The sequence below is a fragment of the Chiloscyllium plagiosum genome, chromosome 1 (assembly GCF_004010195.1).
Source record: "Chiloscyllium plagiosum isolate BGI_BamShark_2017 chromosome 1, ASM401019v2, whole genome shotgun sequence".
Lineage (NCBI taxonomy): Eukaryota > Metazoa > Chordata > Chondrichthyes > Orectolobiformes > Hemiscylliidae > Chiloscyllium > Chiloscyllium plagiosum.
The window spans coordinates 113,288,929-113,307,049 of NC_057710.1; the positions used below are offsets into that span (position 1 = coordinate 113,288,929).

Consider the following 18,121-nt stretch of genomic DNA (forward strand, 5'->3'; position numbering starts at 1 on the left):
GTTCTAGCAAATTTCCCTGCCAGTATATTAGTCCCCTTCCAATTTAGGTGCAATCCGTCCTTCTTGTACAGGTCACTTCTACCCCAAAAGAGATTCCAATTATCCAAAAATGTGAATCCTCCTCCCATACACCAGCTCCTCAGCCATGCATTCATCTGCTCTATTCTCTTATTCCTGCCCTCACTAGCTCGTAGCACTGGGAGTAATCCAGATATTACCACCCTTGAGGACCTCCTTTTTAAATTTCTGCCTAAGCCTTTGTAATCTCCCTTCCAATGTCGTTGGTTCCAATGTGGACAATGACCTCCTGCTGGCCCCTCTCCTCCGTGAGAACATTCTGCACCCTCTCTGAGACATCCTTGATCCTGGCACCAGGGAAACAACACACCATTCTGCTTTTTCGCTGCTGGACACAGAAACGTCTGTCTGTACCTCTGACTACAGAATCCCTTAACACAATTGATCTCTTGGAAACCGACGTACCCCTCGTTGCATTAGAGCCAGTCTCAATACCAGAAACTTGGCTGTTCGTGCTGCGTTCCCCTGAGAATCCATCACTCCCTACATTTTCCAAAACAGCATACCTGTTTGAAATGGGTATATCCACAAAAGACTCCTGCCCTAGATGCAGACCTCTCTCACCCTTCCTGGAGTTAACCCATCTATGTGACTGTATCTGAGACTTTCCCCCCTTCCTATTAACTGCCTTCCATCACATACTGTTGCTGTTGCAAATTCCTCATCGCTTCTATCTGTCTCTCCAACCGATCCACTCAATCTGATAAGATTTGCATCCAACATCATTTATGGCAGATATAATCTGCAGTAATCCTTAAACTCCCTTTAAACTCCCACATCTGACCAGAAGTACATATCATTGTACTGAAGGCCATTTTTGCTCCTTCACAATCTACAGACCCAGAAAATAACACCGTCTTATTCCTCGACAAACACTGCCCCAGGTTAAATTAATAGTTATGGCTTATATTTTAAGTTTAATCAAGAGACTTATCTCCAAAAACATATAATCAAGAAAGAATCCACTATACTCACTACTGCAGCCTTTCTCTTGGACAGACTTAAAACAACGATTAACTTATCTGATTCTGTGTTGTGAACTTCACCCAACAGTTCCTCCAAGATTAGTTGTGAATTTCACTGTTTGTTAATTTTCCCAGATGCACTCCGATGTCCAGCGATACACGAATTCAAACAGCAAAGGTGGTAACTGTGCAGGTTCTCTCTCTCTTTTGAAACTACTACAAAAGATATCACATGGATTTCATATTCAAGATGCCTCACTATCATCTTCTCAGGGAAAGTAAATGCCAATCCTGCCAGCAACATCATGTCCAAAGCATTTTTTTTTTCACATTCAATGCTCAACTAGCAAAAAGCTGCAGTTGTAGTTGAATCATATTTCAGCACTCTTATTCTTGATGAAATCACTTAGTAAACCACTGTCTTATTCTTCAAGCCTCTCAGAGCTTATGCAGCATCAAAGACAGCGTTGCAATACCTGTCAATGTTGCAGCATTTACAATTGCTTTGGGGTTAAAGCTGTGTGCATAGCATAGGGCATCGGCTAGTATCAAACGACCTTCAGCATCGGTATTATCCACCTTAAAGATAGAGGAGAATACAAGCAGTGAGGATTTTATGAACTTCACAAATAAGATCCATACCTGAAATCCCAACATGCACAACAACGGATGGTGTGAAAACTTAGGGTTCTTCTCCAAGTCAATTACATCTGATGCTTTCATAAATTAGGGCCCAGATCATCTGATGTGAAGATCGACATTGCAGTATTGTACAAAGCTTACAAATCAGGACCAGGCAAAAGTTCCAGTACACCTGATCACATGCAAATGGCCCCAGTAGTTTAAACTTCTCCTACACAATTAGCTGGCATTAGGAACCTCCAAGAAAGTCTCCAACTTTGAAAATTAGAGACTTCAGAAGGTTCTAATTCACTTACCTAGACAGTTACCCAGGAATCATTAGAGGATTGAAATCTGTTCCAATCACTGGGCAATGACAGAACTGTTCGACACAATTGTTGACCTGACTTCAATACCATCCATCGACCACCCACCAACTTCAATTGCTACCCCTACCTAAACCCTGATTCTGGGTCACCATCAGACAATGCACCAAACACTCCCACACCTCCCCCTCCAAATGCCACCAGACACTCCCTGACAATCCAGTCTCTCAACCTGACTTCATCACCTGACTTCCCCTGATCTGAATGGATCAGAACCCTGCCTGATCCACCTACCCACTGGCCAACCTGTGACCCCTCTATCATTATGTCATTCCAATACTCTAACCATCTGCCAACCTACCCACTTGCCATGCTATCCATCTTGTATAGGATTGGGGCAATATAGTGGTATGTATGAGATTTGGTTACAGACAGAAAAGAGAGTAGGATTAAATAGATCATTCTCAGGCTGTTATTAATTGGGTATTATTAGAAATAGTGCTAAGGCCCAGCTGTTGAAATATTTCCACATTTGCTAGTGACACAAAACTGGTGGGAATGTAAATTGTGAATAAGGTGCAAGAGGCTTCAAGCAGACTTAGATAGATCATGTTCTTTTTTATCCACCATTTATAAATTGTTTTCTGATGAGGAATTTCTGAATCCCTGGTCTATTTTGTCTCCACACTACGGCTGCACAGCAGTAGAGCTTATTTTCCCCCACAGCACTTGTGTTGTGCAGGGACTCAGTGACAACACCATTGTGCAAGTAATCTTATTCAATACTTCCACCATAAGTGGAAGTGACATCTTATTCCAGTATTCTTGCTAATGAGTAGGAAAGACTAGCATGTAGGTGCAACAAAGAAAGCAAATGGTCCATTGGCCTTGATCACAAGGGGATTCAAGGACAGGAATAAAGATGTCTTGCTGTAATTGTGTAGAGCTTTGGTGACACTACATCAGAAGTATTGTGGTAGGCAGAGTGCAATGGAGGTTCACCAGAGGAGTCCCTGGATGACAGGATTGACTTAAGAGCACAGATTGAGGAAAGTGGATGTTTATTCTTTACAGTTCTGAAGGATGAAAAGGGATATCTTTAAAAGTTGCCCAATTCTTACCAGGTGTGACAGGAGAGACCTAAGTAGGTTCATCAGCCAGGGTAAACAAGCCAAGATTGGAAAGAGGTAGCCCATTTAAAACTGAGATATATTTCTGAGAACTGAGTAATTTCTTTACTCAGAGGGTGATGAATCTTTTGAACATGCGATGCCATCGATCTGTGCAAGTTCAAAAACTGATACATTTCTGGAGACTAATGTCATCAAAGGACTTTTAAAATTATTAATTCAAGGAATCAAGGCTTTGCTGACTAGGCCAGCATTTATTGCCTATCTACAACTGCCCTTGAGAAGACAGTTGTACGCAGCCTTCTTGAACTGATGCAGTACATTTGGTGTAGATACATCAACAATGCTCTTAGGAGGGAATCCGGATGGTGGCCAACATGGTGGGGAATCTTCAGATGGTAGTGTTCCATTTATGTGCTGCTCTTGCCCTTCTAGATGATAATGTTGTGGGTTTGGAATGTGCTGATTAAGGAGCACTGGTGATTTTCTGTAATGTACCTTTGAAGATGGTACACAGTGCTACTGCTATGCTGTGGTGGAAAGAATGGATGCTTGTGGCTGTGGCACCAATCAAGTGACTGCTTGGCCTGAATGATGTTAAACTTCTTGGTCAGATATTGAGCATAGGAGTTGGAATGTCATGTTGTGGCTGTACAGGACATTAGTTCGGTCACTTTTAGAACGCTGCATACAATTCTGGTCGTTTTTCTACAGAAATAATGTTGTTAAACTTAAGAGGGTGCAGAAAAGATTTAGAAGGATGTTACCAGAACTAAAGGGTTTGAGTCTTAGGAATAGGGTGAATGGGGCTTTTTTCCCTGAAGCGTCGGAGGCTGAAGGGTTAACTTATAGAGGTTTATAAAATCATTAGGGGCATGGATAGGGTGAATAGACAAGGTATTTTCCCCAGGGTGGGGAGTCCAAAACTCGAGGTCATAGGTGAGAGGGGAAAGATTTAAAAGGGACCTAAGGGGTAACTTTTTCACACAGACGAGGTGTGAATACGATGAGCTGCCAAAGGAGGTGGAGGAGGCTGATACAATTACAGTTAAAGGCATCTGGATGGGTACATGAATAGGAAGAGTTTAGAATGATATGAATCAAATGCTGGCAAATGGGACAAGGTCAGATTGGAATGTTAGGTCAACACGGAAGAGTTGGACCGAAGTGTCTGTTTCTGTGCTGTATTACTCTAAGAATGTTCTGGGGGCTGCACTCATCAAGGCAAGTGGGAAGTTTCCCATCACTCTCCTAACTTTTGTCATATAGACGGTGGACAGATTTTAGAGAGTCAGCAGATGAGTTACTCAATGCAGAATTCCTAACTTCTGATTTGCTGTTGTAGTTACAGTTTTAATTTGCTTCATCTATATCAGTTTCTAGTTAATGGTAACTCCTAGAATTTTGAAAAGATTTATAGATCAGGTTGAGGTTTTGGGTGTAGGTTTGATCGCTGAGCTGGAAGGTTCATTTCCAGATGTTTCGTTACCCTACTAGGTAACATCTTCAGTGGGCCTCAGGCGAAGCAATGCTGAAAATTCTTGCTTTCGATTTATATGTTTGGGTTTCTTTGGGGTGGTGATGTCATTTCCTGTGAAGTCACTTCCTGTTCCTTTTCTCAGGGGTAGTAAATGGGGTCTAACTCGATATGTTTGTTGATAGAGTTCCAGTTGGAATGCCATGCTTCTAAGAATTCTCATGTGTGTCTTTGTTTGGCTTGTCCGAGGATGAATGTGTTGTCCCAGTCAAAGTGGTGTCCTTCCTCATCCGTATGTGAGGATATTAGTGAGACAGGGTCATGGGTTGGTGGGTTTGTGGGCTACCATGCTGCCAAGGGGTCTGAGTAGTCTGGCAGTCATTTCCAAGATGTCTTTGATGCAGGGGAGAGTGGGTAGGGTTTCTGGACATGTTTTGTCTGCTTGTTTGGGTTTGTTGTTGAGAAATCGGCAGACTGTGTTCATTGGGTACCCAATCTAGAGTTAGACCCCATCTACTACCCCTGAGAAAAGGAACAGGAAGTGACTTCACCACAGGAAATAACATCACCACAGGAAATGACATCACCAACTCAAAGAAACCCAAACATATACACAGAAAGCAGGAATTTTCAGCATTGCTTCACCTGAGGCCCACTGAAGATGTTACCTAGTAAGGTAACAAAATGTCGGAAATGAACCTTCCAGCTTAGCGAGCAAACCTACATTCAAAACTCCTAGAATGTTAATAGCAGAGAATTCTGTGATAGTGATATCACTGAATGTCAAGGGTGATGATTAGATTCGCTTGTTAAAGATTAGCATTGCCACCACTCTGTGGCATTCATCATACTGGCCACTTGTCAGCCCAAGCCTGAATATTGTTCAGATATTGCTGCATTTGACCGCGATCTGCTTCGGTAACTTAGGAGTGTCAAATGGTGCTGAACATTGTGCTACCATCAGCAAACATCCCCAGCTCTGACCTTATAAGCAAGGGAAGGTCATTGATGAAGCAGCTGAAGATGGTTAGACCAAAGACACAATCATAAGGAATTCCTGCTGAGATGTCTTGGAGCTGAGAAGACTGATAGCCAACAACCACTACAATTCTTTCTGTGGCTGGTATGGCTCCATCCAATGCAGAGTTTTCCCTCTACTTCCTATTTATTCCAATTTTGCTCAGACTTCTTGATGCCACACTTGGTCAAATGCAGCCTTATGTTAAGGGCAGCCATTCTCTTGTGAGTGCTTGGGCCAAGGCTGTAACAAGGGCAACAGATGAGGACCCAAACTGGGCATCAGAGAAAATTATTGCAAAGCAATGCCACTTTAATAGCACTGTTGATGATCACTTCCATCACTTTACTGGTGATTGAGAGTAGACTTTTGGGGTGATAATTGGCTGGAATGGATTTATCCTGTCTGTCTTTTTTGCACAGGACATACCTGGACAATGTGGCACATTGCCGGGTAGATCCAGTGCTAGCTCTGTACCTAAGAGAAGTTCTAGTGCACAAATCCTCAGTACAATTTCCAAAGTATTGTCAACTAGCACTTACAGTATCCAGTGCCTTCAGCTGTTTCTTCATATTATGTGAAGTGAATCGAGTTGACTAGCACCTATGATGCTGGGACATTTGGAGAAGGGTATTGATACATTACAAAGTAGTGTTAAGGTAAATGATCAGCCATAATCTAGTGAATGGCAGAGCAGGCTTGACTGGTTGAATGGCCTACACATGTCTATATTGCCAACAGGGACAAGCCTTCCATCCTACCCACCTACTAGCCTACTCAAAGATTATCACCCTACCCACGTACGTCAGCTCCTCCACCATTGATACTTACTTCACTCACTCTAAAGAATCATGACTGTTATGTAACAAAATAATACAATTATTAAGGTGCAGAGGGAGCCATTCAGCCAATCATGTCTGTACTAGCTCTCCACGTATTTCAACTAAGTGATAATCTCCTGCCTTTTTCCCACAACCCTGCACATTGTTCCTATTTCAATCATCGTCCAATTCCTTCCTGAATGCATCAACTGAACCTGCCTTCGCCACACTCACAGGCACTGAATTCCAGCCCCTAACTATTTACTTTAATGTTATTTTCTCACTTTACATTTGCTTCTTTTGCAAAATTTTAAATTGTGGCCTCTGGTCCTCAATTTCTTTATACTTGCAAGTTATTAATAAAAAATATTAGGAAATGTTTAACAGAAACAAAAACATTATCTTACATTTATGTTAAATGTACAATTAGTAAATGTTCAAAAGAAACAGACAAAAATAATAAAAAGCTATGTAATACCTGAAAGATGCTACATTATGTTCCGATCAACTTACCTTGCAGATTAAATCCATATATTATTCTATTATCTGGTGCCACCCTTAAGGGACATTCTCAGCTCTTCCAGCATCACGGTGAGGATGGCTGAAATATCCCTGTACTGTACTGAACATTCTACCCAACTTTCTGTGTATAGGTTCCAGGGAGAGATCAGCATTCCAAGACTGACCAGGAAAACCAGGGGCTGGTAAGTGAGTACATTTTTCCTGATATCAGTCAGAACAGTTCTGGTGCCAGCCAGATTTCTGGACCAATCAATTTGCATAGATAAACATTCACCATATTTGTCCCAAGATCAAACTTCAGTTTCCAACCATCAGTTTACCAATTAACAATCAAATCAGCAATTCCTTTCCTAATAGTGGAATATTTAACACTCCCTCAACAGCTCCAGCTGAAAATCAATTTGAAGTCTCAGAAGACTGAATCATTTTTAGTTGCACTATATTCCCATTCCCCTTACATTCTACCACTGACCCTACTGCTAACCAGCCAGTCAAAATGAATCAAATCAGTTGTAATCAATGTCTTGTTAAAACAAGTTGATCTCCAAAATAGCACCTTGGCACAGACCATGGCCATTTGCTTTCATCTCCACGATGGTCCCTGATTCTGACTGTAAGTGACCCCTTTTGCTACAGCAACCTGTACAAAAACATTTTCAAGTATTCTAATGCTGTACATACTCTACATGTCTCTTGTTCTGCATAAACACTGTCGCTAATTTACAGTCTCTCACAAAGTCTTGTTCTTCAACACAATCATAGTCTTGACAATCACGCTGGCTCACAGTCCACAAAATTATATTTAAAATCCTTATCTTCCCCAATAACTCCTTCCAAGATCTGATCACATTCCATCTCTGCAATGTCTGTTGCTGATTATGTTATTTTTAACCATCTTTTCCAAAATCTTCAAAATTTACATTGGGTTGCAATGATCACCCCTCAAAGTTCAAAGAAAAAAACTTGCCAGCTTGACTTTTGTACATGAGAATGGCGGTGGGGAGATAATTGTACACTTATTGGGTTTTATAAGTGCTATCTGCACAAGAGCACTTGATGGCATACCACTAATACTGGAATAAATAGCCAGTAAATAATCAAAAGGATAAAATAAAACCCTACTATAAATTAAAATCAATGAATGGGTCAGAATATTTCATCTCAAAACGTACTGAAAGTTTCTGTGTTGGAATCTTCAATTAGTTCTGCTGACCAGCCACAATTGAGTCAAAGGCTTCACCTAATAAACGTTCTCAGGAATTTATTCCATGAAGAAGGACTTCAGAAGAGAGTTTCTGGGGTATCTTCTCTACTCCATAAGACATAGGAGCGGAAGTAAGGCCATTCGGCCCATCGAGTCCACTCCGCCATTCAATCATGGCTGATGGGCATTTCAACTCCACTTACCCGCATTCTCCCCGTAGCCCTTAATTCCTTGTGACATCAAGAATTTATCAATTTCTGCCTTGAAGACATTTAGCGTCCCAGCCTCCACTGCACTCTGTGGCAATGAATTCCACAGGCCCAACACTCTCTGGCTGAAGAAATGTCTCCGCATTTCTGTTCTGAATTTACCCCCTCTAACTCACGGACTTCTGTGTCTTAAAACCAACTTTAAGAACAGAGAGGTTGCTAGGCAATTATCAGCACAGGTCCTTCGTCCTCTCAAAGCCAGAATTCTTTCTCATTAGTTGCAGCAATAATGTATTCTCAACATTACGCATGCATTACTGTTAGAGATACAAACAGGCTAAGCGAGGAAAGGTCTGGCATATGGAATATAATGTAGGAAAATGTCCACTTCATCAGCAACAAAAACAACATATGATTTAAATGGTGTAGAGCTCTGGGATAGAGATTAGATACTAACACAAAGTTAATTTGCAGGTATAGAAAGCAATAAGGAAAGCTCACAAAATCTAATAGCTTAATGCAAGGTGAATTGAATACAAATGTAGGGAGGATATGCTTCACTTTTAGAGGACAATTGGTAAAACCATATATGGAATACTGGTGTAAAGTGCTGGTATCTTTATTGAAGAAAGGATGTAAATGTTGGAACAATTTTAGAGAAGGTTTACTAGTCTAATACCCAAAATGAGAAGTCTGTCTTATAAGATAAGAATGGACAAGCTAGGTTTGCATCCACTGGGGTTTAGAGAATAAGAGGTGACGAGGAAAACATGTAAGATCCTGAGGGGTCTTGACAGGGCGGATGTAGGAAGGATGTTTTCAGCTGTGAATGGATCAAGAACTGGGGATCACTGTTTAAAAATAAGGAGTCACATTCAGGACAGAGATTTTAAAAAATTCTCATGGAGTCGTGAGTTTTTGATAAACTCTTCCTCAAAAGGCAGTAGAACTAGAGTCTTCAAATACATGTTAAGGTAAACATAAGTAGATTCTTGATAAGCGAGGGATAGGCAGAAATGTGGAATAATCAGATCTGCCATGATCTTATTGAATGGCAGAGCAGTCTCAAGGGACTGAGTGGCCTACTCCTGTTCCTTATGTTCGTAATATGTAAGCCTGGAGAGACACAAGTATAAATTGCATCTTTCTTCCAAATACAGGCTAACAATAGGCAATATTACCATGCTGAATTATATAAATGAAGCAAAGCAAAGGACAGGACAATGTTTTTCAAGGAAACACCATTTTAGCTCAAAATCACCTTATTAGAGCAATTAGGGGTGGTCAACAAATGCTGGTCAAACAAGCAACGCCCACAGCTGAATTTCCTTCATGTCAAACAGTGCATTTTGATTTTCTCCCGAATGACCTAACTTTTAATTTTATGAAACTCTCTAGATTTGAATTGTGTCTTGGAAAACTGAAAAATGGCACTCAATTATTCAAGAAGATTTAAAACTGTCAATTTAATGAAATTTATTGAGAAAACTTTGGAATCTTTCACTAAACAGAGCACACAGCCAGTATGAACGAACCAAAGAACATCAGCAGGGATATTTGGTAGGTAAGTCCAGTCTGGCATTTGAGGTCACTAACATCATGTATATTGGAGTGTCAATGAATGTTATCCACATGGATATCCAGAAAACATCTGATTTGTTTCTGAACTAAAAATTCTGAGCTTAAAGAGGGGGGAGGGGGCGACCGCCTCAAGGTATTGTCAATGGACTGTTAATGCAGTGACCCAGGTAATGTTCTGGCAACCAAGTTTCAAATCTCACTGTGGTAGATGGTGGAAGTTGAATTCAATAATATTGTGGAATTAAGAGTCTAATAATAAACATGAATATATGGCTGATTATCAGAAAAACCAATGTGGTTCGCTAATGCCCTTCGGAGAAGGAAACTGCTATCCTTACCTGGTCTGGCGTACACACGACTCCAGACCCACAGCAATGTGGTCGACTCTTAACTGCTCGCTAGGCAATTAGAGATGGACAATAAATGCTGGCCTAGCCAATGATGCCCTCATTGCATGAATAAATAAATAAAACTGAAGTTGACAGAATTATGGCTAACCACGTTTCAATAATAAAGATAAAATTTACCTGTATTGTTTTCCCATTCTTTGCCTTGACTACATCACCAGGTTTGTTTGCTCTGCCATTAAGCATATTCTCACACAGAGGAGCCAGGCCTACAAGTAATATGAGGAGTAATAAAGTTGGTAACAAAACTTATTCACCGGAAGGAAGTACGGTTCTCCATATCCTGGGATCCCCTAATACAGGTGGTAAGAATTACATGCAAATTCAGCAAAGTAAAATTATTTTTCAGAACCTGTGTTTTCTTCTTATTCTTTCACAATTTAGAGACATTACAGAATATTAACAAAATTTTAAAAAACTGAATGTGATCAAAGAAGTGATTTCTGACAGAATGGATAGTTCACCTCAACAAATAAAGAATGTTTTTTTGGGGGAGTGGTGAGTGGACAACCCAAACTCCTTTTGGGAGGGAAGCAAGGCACTTCAAATCTTCCTTTTTCTACTGCTAGATCATTTAATAAATGATGGATAGGCGACAATTATTTCTCAGCTGAATTAATATAGCAAACATTTTATTAACCATCACCTCCGGGACCAGGAATGTGCTGGTTGATCTAATATTCCAGATAATCAAAAGGTACGCATAACTGCAGTAAACCCTGACCAAGTGAAGCTTTGAGACAATATCCCCCCTAAATATCTATGTAAAGACGTCAACACACCTCATAAAATCAATGTAAAAACATACTGTAAGTAACAGAAATGTAATGCAGGGGTACAGACATCACTGTTATACTTTATGTACAGCATAAATACTCAAACATCTTGAAATTTGAGTTATATAATTTTTGCCAGGTGAAAAGGTGCCGATTAAACCAAAGTTGCTGGACATAAATTCAGGTAAATATTTAGGACAAAATAAACATCAATGTTTTGAGATAAACTATTTTTAAAAACCAAACTAATTCTAAAAATGCCATTCCAGAGATGTGAATTTAACCTTTTGAAATTAAACAAAGTATGAGCAAGAAAATCTTCACAAACAAAAAATACAACTATTCCATGGTTTTAAAATGTGATTCCATGCGATACTTTCTATAATGCTACATAAATTATGTGGTCATAGATAACGCTTTCATATTTTAAATGCAAGAAATGGTAATCAGTACCCAAAGGGTTCAATGTTCTGAGATTCATAACGTTTGTAACTAAGGCGGAGTAAAAACGCTAATACTAATTTTAGTAACATCTCAAAGTTGTCAACCTTACAAGAGAATCATATTCTGCTCTTTTACCTATAATGTTAACGGGAAGTTGTAAAGATACTGCAGTGATGATGGCAGAACAGATTGTTGCTGCTCCGCCCATGTCAGCTCTCATTGCTTCCATACCTGAAGCAGGTTTGATTGAAATTCCACCACTGCCAAAAGATGGAAATACAGTCAGCTAAAACACAATACCATATGCAGGAATACAATATACTATTCAGTTCAACAACTAAATTTAACTTCTCCCAGCATACAAAGTCCAGTTGGAATGAATTTATGAGGAATCTAAGTGATTACTGTAGCTCTCTGGCAGACTATTTCAGTTAGCTTTCCAATATTCTGAGATACTTCAACAAAAACCTGAAAAAAACCCTCAAACAACAAGAGTTTGAGTTCAAATGTTATTATCAACATTCTATTCAATAATGCCCAAAGCTAGGTCAGGGTACACTGAAGGGATGGCAGATTTGGATCACGACATATGCTGTGGTTTACCTTGGATGAAAATCCCATGAAAGCCTTCACTAATGAAGTAAGTAATGCCTTTATGTTTTGAAACGGAGAAGTGGAAACCTGACTTATGACTTAGAGGACAAAAGGTACTTTTTGTCATGGGAGTTTGCTCTGTCAGAATTTATAAACCAAATTCTCCTAAAGTTCAATAGTAGTAAAATGGAAAATTTAGAAACAAAAAATGATATCTTTTACTTTAAAATAACTTTTACTGGACTGGCCAGCATTAAGTGGATACTATCACACACTGTAGAGTTTCAGCCAGCTCTGCTATCACAGATCAATTTATTCTCTAAATGCCTCAGGCAAGGTGCTGATTATTAATGGTTATTGGAACAGGTGAACCTATATCAGGAAACAGGAGACATTCAAGGAGGGAATGACTAGAGTGTTGACTGGAGGAGGGATGGGGGAAGGTAAAGCAGAAGGAGGACTGTCATGACAGAGAGAATTGGAGCCTGTGAAAGTGCCCGGTCCTAAATGTGAGGGAGGGGTGTGTGTGTGTGTATGTGGTGGGGACAGAGAATGAGAATAATGCCATTTGTCTTGCCATGGAGGAGATTGGAATCTTCCTGGAGAGGAACGGGGAATAATTACAGCCTAAAACTGGAAGAGACATTGTTTCACAGGGATATGGGGAGGGGGGAGCATCTAAGGTGGAGAATAGGTCAGGATCTATTGGGTGTATGGATTATGGGGACTTGATGAGAGGGGGAGGTCAGGAACTGGTGGGGAAGGTCATTGGTGGACCTTCTGGCTATGGAATTTCCACAAGCAGGTATATGGAAGTAATTAATGCCAGAATCCATCATCTTGTCTTGACAAAGCTGCTAAGGTTCCGAACTCTAGGCTGGTTTGATCACAGGCGTAAGCTCAAAAATAGAAAAATCCATTCTCATTGCTGTATTTGAAGTTCCAACCCATTTCTTTGAATTACGTTGGCTACCCAAGCAACTTCCAGTTTCAGTTAAAGCTGAAAGTGGATAGGTTGGAGCTGGATTTAGGTCAAGAATGTTTCTTGAAGTTTGAATTACCCTACTCAACTCAAAATCTGCCCATTTCTTTCAGTTGAAGTTTAGATCTACTATTTCATCACCATGCTTATGATTGGGAAGACAGGGCACAACTTCTTGGATTTTTTGATATATTTTAGTGAGAAAACATGAGACAAAGTCAGAACCTACCTGTCAAATGTTACACCTTTTCCCACAAAGGCTAGTGGTGATTCATTGGCAACTGTGGAACCATTATAGTGAATTTCTAAGAAAACTGGTTCTTCATCTGAACCTTTAGCTACACTGAGGAAAGCTCCCATCTGTTGATCCTCAATCCAGGACTTAGGTCTATGCAAGACATAAATGGAAAATAAATATTACTGGAACCTTCCTTCAGTAAAATTATGTCATAAGAAAGTGCTATTGTGTTAAATGCTGGAAAGATATATCTGTGATTCTGCATCACTAGTTTTCCCAAATGGTTTGCTGGATCATTTCACAAAGCGTTAAGATCAATCACATTGGTGTGAAACTGGAGGCAAGTTCAGACCAGACCCAGTAAGAACAGCAGGTATTCATTTCTGAAGGGTCTTAATGAACCAGTTGCCATCTTACAGCATCCAAACTTTTAACAAAAACTTTTCAGTGATATTAGATTTTTAAATATCTCATCTCAAATTCTTAACCTGCCATATTCTGGATTACTAGTCAAGTAGCTTAACAAATACATCTGAGGGTATGGACAATAACTTTATTTCAGTTTCCAACAACATGCGCAGCTACAAGGTCTTCCAGTATTTCCAGTCTGTTTTTTAAAAAAATATTTTTAATAAAAACATCTTCAAATCTTTCACAAAAGCAACTATAAAGCATACCAGAATATGAAAAGATAGAGGAATTACAACAGTGTCACATCACAATACTATTAATAATAAACTACCTACTATTCTACCAGAACAAACGTATCTACTTAACTTAAACTAAGCTACAATCAAATTAAATAAAGTTAAATTAAGTTGAATTCAAATTAAATTAAATTACATCACATTACTTTATACTATTTCACTCACCACATGTCCACTGAAGCTCCCATCCCTGGAAGCACAAGTCATTGTACCCGTGTTTTCCTAGCTTCCCCCTCCCAGGGACCCACAGGCCGCCCAATCTGACTCCCACAGCTATACCACGGCCCTAGTTAACATTACCGACAAGTCTGCATCTATATAATTTAGAAAGGGCCTCTACGTCTTATAAAACTGCTCCATTTTATGGTGCACCATATTTGTAAGGTAGTCTTGGGAGAGACACTCCATTACCAGCCAGCGCCATCCCATAAGACCTGGAGGTTTTTCCGACGTGCAATTCGTGAAAATGTTCTTCCTCGCACAGTGCATAAGAATGTTACACAATCTTTTCCTGTGTTCCCCCAGAGAGGGCAAGTTTGGCAGCCCCAGGAGAAGAAATATCAGATCCACCTTGATTTCACTTCCCAGGATTTCCTTCAGCTCCCTTACGAATGGCACTCCAGTATCTCCGGATCTTGCAACATAACCAAAAGCAGTGACTATCTTTTAAAGACTCGGCACAACATCGTGGGCCAAAAGGCCTATTCTGTGCTGTACTTTTCTATGTAAGAGTGCCTATATTAATTTTACATTTGGGACATCCTGGAGACACTCCTCTCTTGAACAAAGCTAGCCTCTCTGGTGCCATATGAGCCCTGTTTAAAATCTTCAATTGCATGGTCTGTGCTTTGTTACATATTGAGATTTTCTTTACATTTTCCCAGATATCCTCCCATGTTTCCAATGAAATAACCGCTCAGTTCCCGATTCCAAGTCCCACAGAGTCTCTCCACACTTCCTAAGGCACGCCCTTTCTTAAATGATACAGAGTGCTAACTGAAAAAGTGCCTGTGCACTGGAGTACTCTTTTCTCCCTGTCTGACTTGTAAGGCTGAGCCAGGAGCGTGGTCCTCCTCTGTATATAAACCCTTCTCTGAAAGTACCAGAAAAGGTCCCTTTTAGACAATCCATATTTCTGACTTAGTTGACTAAACGATATCAAGACCTCCCTCTCAAATAAATCTCCCAAACAAGAGATTCCCTTACTCTCTCATATCTTAAAGCCAGAGTCGATTGCTCCAGGTTTAAATTCCAGGGCTCCTACCAATGGGGTAAATAGAGAGGTCCTAAGCCAATTGCCCTCATCTTGCCTCATCATCCTCCAAATTTTCACCATATTCAAAAAAATTGGGTTCTTACACTGCTCGGTCACGGATTACATCTTATCCATCAATAACAGATTAACTAGGGGGTATCTTGAATGTGATGCTTCAATGTCAAGCCAAATCGACCCCGAATCCCCCCCCAGTTACCCACATATGCTAATGGAGCACAGATTTAACATCTCTTCAAGTCTGGAAGGTCCACCCCCACCTCACCCTGCGGGGAGTAGCAATTTAATAATTGAATTAAGGGGTGCCTATGACACCAAATGAAGGACCCAAGCCAACCACTGACCCTTCATAACACTCGTCTGGGTGGCAACAACGGGAGCATTCTCATGGGGTACAACAGGCGAGGAAGAACATTCACTTTAATCAGGGCTATTCGGCCTAACCATGATAATGGTAATCCCTCCCACCACTGCACATCCTGTTTTATCCTCTCCAGTAATTGTACATAGTTAGCCTTATACAGCTGATGGAAAGCAGGGGTAATAAAAATTCCCAAATACAAAAACCTTTTGATGACCATCTAAACGGGAGCTGCATTCCATCCTTCAGATCAGGCACTTCCACTAACCACCACACACCTTCCCCCCATCAGCATGGCTTACGATTTTGTAAAATTTCATCCTGTATCCCAAAAAACTGCCAAATAAATTAATTTTTTGTATCAATCGGGGTATGGATTTTTCTGGATTGGCCAAGAACAAAAGGACATTGTCAGCATATAGAGCGATCTTATGCTCCTCCATTCCCATTCTTGATGCCACTATTTCAGGGTCCCTCCTGATAGTAATTGAGCTGTTAGGCGAGGCTAAGGTGAATAACAGTGGTGAGAGAGGATATCTCTGTCGGCTATGTCAACCAATATGAAAATTATCCGACATTTGTAATGATTGCTGCCTTTCGGATCAATATACAACACTGCTACCCACCTAGCAAAGGCTCCCCCCAGACCAAAGTGCTCTAGGATCCCAAACAGGTACAGCCATTCTACCCAGTCAAACGCCTTTTCTGCGTCTCGGGACACCACCAAAATTGGGATCAATCTTTGCTGGTATACTTTCGTTATGTTCAGTACCCTCCTGATATTGTTGGAAGAGCTACGGCCCTTGATAAAACACGTCTGATCTTCTTTTATAATATTGGGCAATACCTTTTCCAACCTCAGAGTGAGCACCTTTGTCAGAATTTTAAAATCCACATTCAGCGAAATTGGTCTGTATGAAGCACATTCTTCAAGGTCTTTCCCCTTCTTTAAAATGAGGGAGATATTAGCCTCCCTAAGAGAAGATGGAAGACAATCCTGAGTATATGAATGACTATACATCTCCAAAAGTGGCTCTGCCAACACATTTATCATTTCTATATAAAACTCACACGAGAATTCATCTGGCCCCGATGCTTTGCCACCCTGGAGATGCTTTATTGCTTCTTGAATCGTCATAGGTGCATTTAAAAGGGAGGCCTGTTCCGCGTTTATACTGGGGAGGTCCAGGTATCAAAAAAGAACTGCATTCTCGCTGCATCATCTTCACCGCCCTCCAACCGATATAACTGCAAAGTATTCCTGAAATCTAGCATTGATCTTCATCAACTCACGGGTAATCTCACAGGTAACTGTGCCAGCCCTCTCTCCAATAGTGGATTGCAAAGCACCTTTCTTTCTAACCTGACTTATCTCCAAATTCAAACCATCTTTGTTTTGCAAAGGAGTCCTCTGTTTTTGCCACCCATGTATGCAATGAGTCAAGAGCAGCCCGCAGAGCCATGACCCGCTGCAGCTTGACCACTGAAGGCCCATTATAATACGCTTCTTCAGCAACCTTCAGCCAGGCCTCCAGCACCCATTGCTGCTCTCCCCTCTGCCTCTTTCTAGTCGTTGAATACAAAATGATCAGGCCACGTAAATATATCTTAGTGGCCTCCCAAAGTACTGACGGATTACTGGCTGTAACCAAATTGATAGCTCTGAAGATCTTGAACTTTCTTATAATGTACTCAACAAATTTGCTATACCTTAACAGGAATGAGTCCTTGCGCGCAGTGCCATGCATCTATTCTGCCACCCTTGATTTTAACATCAAAATGCACTGGTGCGTGGTCCAAGATAGTTGTATTCCCAATTTTGCAAGCCACTATTCTGTCCAAACACACTGATGGCATAAGGAACACATCAATTTGTCTGTGGCACTTGTGTGGGTTAGAATAGAAAGTGATGTCTCTTCCATTAGATTGGAGAACCCTCCACACATCCACCAATCCCAACTCCTCAAACAAATCCACTAACTGTCTAGATTGCACGGGCGTGCCCGCCAGGCCCCTCAGCATCCTGTCTAACCCTGAATCCATTAGGCAGTTAAAATCCCCCCCTATAATCGTACAGCACAGCCCAAGATTCACCAATTTAACAAGTGCATCAATTAGAAATGTAAGAGTGCGTGCTGGGGGAGAATAAACATTCAGGACACCATACTCTTCTCCATGTATTAGAGCTTTAAGAATGATGAACTGTCCATGTTCGTCCTTAATTTGCTCAGTTACCTGGAATGGGAGGCTCCTTCTTACCAGTATAGCCACTCCTCTACTCTTGGAGCTAAAGGAGGAGAAGAATTCCATATCATAACCCACCTCTCCTGCAGCAGGGCATTGTCAACCGTATCCTTCTTAAGGCTCTAAAGCACCTTCTTTCTTTT

General features: G+C 40.7%; 1 protein-coding gene across 1 annotated transcript in view; it reads right to left on the reverse strand.

Annotated features, from left to right (window-relative positions):
• The window catches only part of lap3 (leucine aminopeptidase 3), a 62,487-nt gene that overhangs the window by 11,840 nt on the left and 32,526 nt on the right, over positions 1-18,121 (reverse strand). Inside the window, exons 7-10 of the mRNA XM_043694323.1 lie at positions 13,385-13,543; positions 11,715-11,839; positions 10,480-10,568; positions 1,520-1,622 (exon numbers count right to left, since the gene is read on the reverse strand). Of these exons, the coding sequence (XP_043550258.1) occupies positions 1,520-1,622; positions 10,480-10,568; positions 11,715-11,839; positions 13,385-13,543 (476 nt within the window). The remainder of the gene's footprint in view (positions 1-1,519; positions 1,623-10,479; positions 10,569-11,714; positions 11,840-13,384; positions 13,544-18,121) is intronic.